Genomic DNA, 6000 nt, shown 5'->3' with positions numbered 1-6000 from the left:
GCTCCTCACCAGCTCCAAGCACCGCTGCGTGGACAGCGGCGCCGCCTTCCTGCAGGGACTGTGGCAGCACCACCACCCCGGCCTGCCGCCGCCCGACGTCGCAGGTGACCGCCCGCCGGGGTTTGCCGGTCTGCATCCTCCCCCCCGCTGCGGGACGTTCGGGGCTCGCTGGAGCCCTGGTGCAGTCCTCACGCGTTGGGCTGCTATCTGCTGCAAGGCCCGCGGTTGGAAACCCCCCGCTGCAGGAGAAAGCTTTGGGCTTTCGACTCCCAGAAAGAGTTACAGTTTGGGAAACTCACAGGGGCAGTTCGATCCCGCCCTACGGAGTCGCTATGAGTGGTCCTGGCAGTGAGACGTGGTTTGCCTTTTCCCAAATTGAATTTGCCCACTCTCCGTGCCAACTCAACCCTTCCCTCACCCACATGCCCTGGGTTTTTTTCCTCCCCTGCCAACAGATTCTATGATTGGTGCACTTTCCCACTTCCCTTTTAGTCTAGAACGCTTTTTCACGCTCTGTTTCTGACAGTAGCCAAGTTTATGCCTGCCAGCTCTGGATCCCTGGTAGCCGTAGTGGATTTCGTGCAGAGGTTAGCAGTTCGAAGCAGTTCCAGGGGAGAAAAAGCATTTAGGCTTTCTACTCCTGTAAAGAGTGCAGTCTGGGAAACCCATAGAGGCAGTTCTACTCCGTCTCGCAGGGTCACTATGATTTGGGAAGGACTCTATGGCAGTGGATGAGTTTTTTCAGATGTTCTTGTCTTTATTCGACGTCTTCTGTATTGTTATATACGAGGGGACTTCAAAAAGCTCATGGGAAAAATGGACTTGAAAGATAATGGAGTTTTTCAAGCAATTATTTCGAAGCCTTCTTACACTGTAGAGTTCTCTTTGTGATTGTGGTCCATGATCATAGGCCACGACCTACTAATTGATTCCATTAATAATGTGCAGAATTTGAAGAATCATTTATTGGAGTCCTTTTATTTTATAAGGAACGTTGGTGGTGTAGGGGGGTACTGCATTGGGCTGCTAGCGCCTTGGTTGGCACTTGGATTCCATCAGTAGCTCCTCTGGAGGAAGACGAGGCTTATTATTCCCATGAAGATTTACCACCTCGGAAGTCCAAAGGGTGGGTGCTATGCTAATTTATAGGGTCATTTATGGAAACCCCGCGATGGCAGTGTTTTGGGTTTCACAGGTGAAGAAGCCTTGGCGATTCTTCTTCACTAGTTTGAAAACCAATGTAGAATCTAGCACTCTTCCACAACAGAGATGTTTCTCCACAGAAAGTTTTAATGTACAGATGTACCTTACACCAATTTCATGAGGTAGGTAACAAGAACCCAAAACCAAAAGCTAAACTCACAGCTATCTAGTCAGTTGCTACTCATAGTGACCTTATAGAACAGGGTAAGACTGCCCCCACGGGATCCCGAGATGGTAACCCTTTTATCAGCTGACCTTGCGCTGAACAGCTCGGTGCAGAACCACTCCGTCACCAAGGCTCCTAGATAGTAAACCCAAACCAAACCAAACTCACTGCCATCAAGTCCGTTCTGCCCCAGCGACTTCATAGGACTCTATAGAACTGCCCCTGTCAGTTTGTGACACTAACTCTACTGGAGTAGAAAGCCTCATCTTTCTCCCCAAGAGTGGCTGGCAGTTTTGAATTGCTGACTTTAAGGGTAGTAGTAGTCCAATGTGTAACCACACCACCAGGGCCCCTTTGATAGTATGGGGACTATACTGGGACTATAATGGGAAAGTTCCATTATCTTTTAATTGTGTCACATTTTTCTAAGGCCCCTTGTATTTGCCCCTCCCCCCTATAAATGAACAAATTGAGACCCGGAAACACTAAATACTTTGCTCAGTTTCATATGCAACTCAGGACTCCGGCAGTCGGTTTCAGTGTTCTCTTAACCATGACTCTGTACCATAGGTTCTCAAACTTCGTTGCCTTACCAACCCTTTTCAGGTAAAACATTTTCTTGAGAATTCATTTTAAGGTTAGAGTTGATATGAGGAATACCACATGATGTCAAAGCCCAAGTGAAAACCAGGTAAATTGGTAGCATCCCCTCTGAAGCACGTTAGCCGTCTTCCGAGCTGTCCCTCCATCAACTGTCATATCTGACAGTTCTGTGGATAACGCAATTGGCTGAATTCTCGACATCACTTGTTGAAGTGTGCTTTTTAATGATAGTTAGACTTTTCCATTAACATGGAGAAAATTCCCCATACCCTTCCGAAAACACAAACCTGTTACTGACATTGAATCCCACTTGGAGTTGGTCCCATGTGTAGAAGTGGACGCTAGGATTTTGATTGGCTGTAATCTATGGAGATGAGCCCTAGTGGCCAGTAGTTAAAGCACTAGGCTGCTAACTAAGGTTGGTGGTTTTGAACTCACCCGGTAGCACCTTGGGAGAAAGATGTGGCATTCCGCTTTCTTTATTAGTCTTGGGAACCTTGCAGGGCAGGTCTGCTCCATCGGCAAGAGTTGGAATTGACTTGAAGGTAGTGGGTTTTAATCTGATGGAAGTAGACTTCCAGGCCTTTCAAGCAGACCTTTCTTCCCCAGCAGTTAGTAAGTAACAGCAAACTGCCATCCAAGGTCCTTAAAAATTCTCCACAGAGCAATAAAATTAAGTGAGTTTTGAAAGCCAGACACATTTTGACATAGCATAGTACTCAGTGCAAACCACAAAGGGACCTACTGGGATGAAAACATTTCTGTCTTTAGGTGACATTATCAGAATTGGCATGTGCTTGGAAATACAAAGCCAGGGATCAGAGTAGGTCAGGGTAAGTCCACCACTCACTGTTTTTCAGTCTGAGTTAAAACGCTCTGCCTAGCTACTTCATTATCCTCGTAGGACAATAGGTTTGTCTATTGTGTATATCTGGGCTTTTGAGGAAGGGCACTGAATTAGAATTTGTATTCTTGTAGAAACAAGACAGTGCCTTAGTTTAAAGAATGATGGTAGTTAGATTACAACAAGGATGCAACATACAGATCCACATGAAGAGTCATATTTTGAGGCCACTTATTTTCGTAGTTGAGATATTTTCTTAGGAACGCTAATCCATTTAACATTCACATCGGGACTGAATTATTCATTTGTGGGGCCACTGAATATACACATGTGAAAGCTAAATGTTATAACAGCATTAAATTTTCTCATTTATATATATATATATATATTGTGATGACATTGGTGTTATTTTTATGATAAATTATTGGAGAAATGATTGATATATGTGTTTTGATTATGACCCAGGAAAATCTTAAAAGGCACCCCAGTAGTTGATTATCCAATGCTTTACAGTATAAGCCCATATGTTTTTTGTTGTCAACTGGGGAAATAATGTACCTTATTAAATTCTAATTGCAAAGCTGGGAGCTCCAATTAGAAGATACACCAAACCAGAAGCAGCAAACACAATGGAATGCGATAGACTTACAACATGTAACATATTTAGTGCTGTTGTTGGTAGTTTTACCTGGAGCAAATTGCTTTGTAAAGTAATAGAGTTGAGAAAGTTAATTGAGAAAACAAATAGTCTATTTAGACTTGGGTGTAGAGTAGAAAAACATTTAATATATGGAACTATCTCTCACCTTAAAATTTTAGTTTAGTGCTTGCTTTCTCAAATATTTTGCACTCAATAGAAACAAAATGTAAATAATATACTTGTTTTTTTCGTTTTCACTTTTTTATGACTTTGTAATCACTTTTGGTTTCTTTAGAGAAAAGTCATTGTAGTTATCTTTATTTTGTCACATAGTATTGCAGTAACACATTTTATCTCTTGAATCTTTTCCAGCATATTCTCTCATGAATCACAATGATTACAAATGGAGGATCATTTGTTTTGCCCTCCATTTTTATTGATCAATATGTGCTTATTTTCATCAACCCTAAATTGCCACTCATTCCTCTCTTTTCTGTTTCTTTTCTCCTTTCAGATATGGAGTGTGGACCTCCAAGAATTAATGATAAACTAATGAGATTCTTTGATCATTGCAAGAAGTTTTTGACTGATGTGGAAAAGAATGCCACGGCTCTTTTCCACGTAGAAGCCTTCAAAACTGGGCCAGAGATGCAAGACATTATTAAAAAAGTTGCAGCTACTTTAGAAGTACCAGTAAATGATCTAAATGCAGGTAATGAGCCTAGATTCTTCCATTAGAGCTTCTGGTTTAAGTTTTTGAACTCTGAAAATGAAAAAATAAGGAAACAAAGTTGTTCTTTTTAAAGACCCACAGTAGAATTTACCTTAAGGAAATAGCGTATTCTAGGTCAAGAAAGACTAACTCTTTATGGGAGTAGGAAGCGTTGTCCTTCTGAGCAACCAGTGGTTTTTAAGTGATGACCTTACAGTCAGCAGCCCAACAAGAAACCCACAGGGGCAGTGCTGCCCCGTTCTGTAAGATTGCTTTGAGTCAGAATTGACTACTCAGTGAGTTTGTTAGAGTTTAGGTAAATAAAAAGACCCTCAATGGAAGCAGTTCAGAAGTGTATGTCATGGAGCCTGGATGTTTTATAAAAATTTAAAAATGTAAAGATAGCTTAAAGATTGGCATTTGAAATAGAATTTTTTTCCTTTTTCAAACTGGCTGTATATTTGAGTCACAGGCAGTGCTTTAAATTTTGGGAAACAATTTAAGCATTTAAATATGAACAAAGGCTGATATAATAAATATAATACAATAACAAGGCTAATATAATAAATACCATATACTCACAATTTTTAAAAAATTATTTTATTGGGGGCTCGTACAACTCTTATTGCAATCCATCCATCCATCCATTGTGTCCAGCACATTTGTACATTTGCTGCCATCATTATTCTCAAAACATTTGCTTTCTACTTGAGCCCTTGGTATCAGCTCCTCCTTTTTTCCCCTCCCCACCCCCACCTTCCCTCCCTCATGAACCCTTGATAATTTAGACATTATTATTTTTTCATATCTTACACTGTCCAGTGTCTCCCTTCACCAACTTTTCTGTTGTCCATCCCCCAGGGAGGGGGTTATGTGTAGATCTTTGTGATCAGATCCCCCTTCTTCCCCCACCTTCCCTTACCCTTCTGGTATCGCTACTCTCCTTATTGGTCCCGAGGGGTTTATCTGTCCTGGATTCCCTGTGTTTCCAGTTCTTATCTGTACCAGTGTATATCCTCTGGTCTAGCCAGATTTGTAAGGCAGAATTGGGATCATGATAGTGGGAGGGGAGAAGCATTAAAGAACTAGAGGAAAGTTATATGTTACATTGAGGCTATACTGCAGCCTGACTGGTTCGTCTCCTCCCCGTGACCCATCTGTAAGGGGATGTCCAGTTGCCTACAAATGGGCTTTGGGTCCCCACCCTGTACTCCCCCTCATTCACAATGATGATTTTTTGTTTTTGATGCCTGATACCTGAACCTATTGACACTTCATGATCACACAGGCTGGTGTGTTTCTTCCATGTGGGCTTTGTTGCTTCTCAGCTAGATGGCCGCTTGTTTATTTTCAAGCCTTTAAGACCCCAGATGCTATATCTTTTGATAGCCGGACACCATCAGCTTTCTTCACCACATCTGCTTATTCACCCGCTTTATCTTCAGCAGTTGTGTTGGAAAGGTGAGCATCATAGAATGCCAATTTAATAGAAGAAAATATTCTTGCATTGAGGGAGTTCTTGAGTGGAGGCCCAATGTCCTTCTGCTACCTTAATACTAAACCTATAAATATATGCACATAGATCTATTTCCCCATCTTCATATATGAATATATTTGCATATGTACATGCCTTTATCCAGACCCCTATAAATGCCCTGTGCCTCCCAGCTCTTTTCTCTATTTCATTTGACTTTCCTCCTGGCCCACTATCATGCTCAGTCCTCACCTGGGCAAAGATTATTTTTGTGTAGTCCAAATACCCATTCCCTTATCCTTGTTTCTCAAAACCCTATGTATCTGAAAGTAATGAACTAATTGTTGTTCTTGTCGTG

General features: G+C 41.8%; 1 protein-coding gene across 1 annotated transcript in view; it reads left to right on the top strand.

Annotated features, from left to right (window-relative positions):
• The window catches only part of MINPP1 (multiple inositol-polyphosphate phosphatase 1), a 41703-nt gene that overhangs the window by 868 nt on the left and 34835 nt on the right, over positions 1–6000 (top strand). Inside the window, exons 2-3 of the mRNA XM_045291672.1 lie at positions 3–104; positions 3971–4168. Coding sequence (XP_045147607.1) covers positions 3–104; positions 3971–4168 — 300 coding nt within the window. The remainder of the gene's footprint in view (positions 1–2; positions 105–3970; positions 4169–6000) is intronic.

This window comes from Echinops telfairi, unplaced genomic scaffold, assembly GCF_000313985.2.
Source record: "Echinops telfairi isolate 266 unplaced genomic scaffold, ASM31398v2 ScPeMD7_70;HRSCAF=299, whole genome shotgun sequence".
NCBI classification, from domain to species: Eukaryota; Metazoa; Chordata; class Mammalia; order Afrosoricida; family Tenrecidae; genus Echinops; species Echinops telfairi.
The sequence above is the reverse complement of the archived record's forward strand: the minus strand, read 5'-3'. Positions and strand labels throughout refer to the sequence as shown.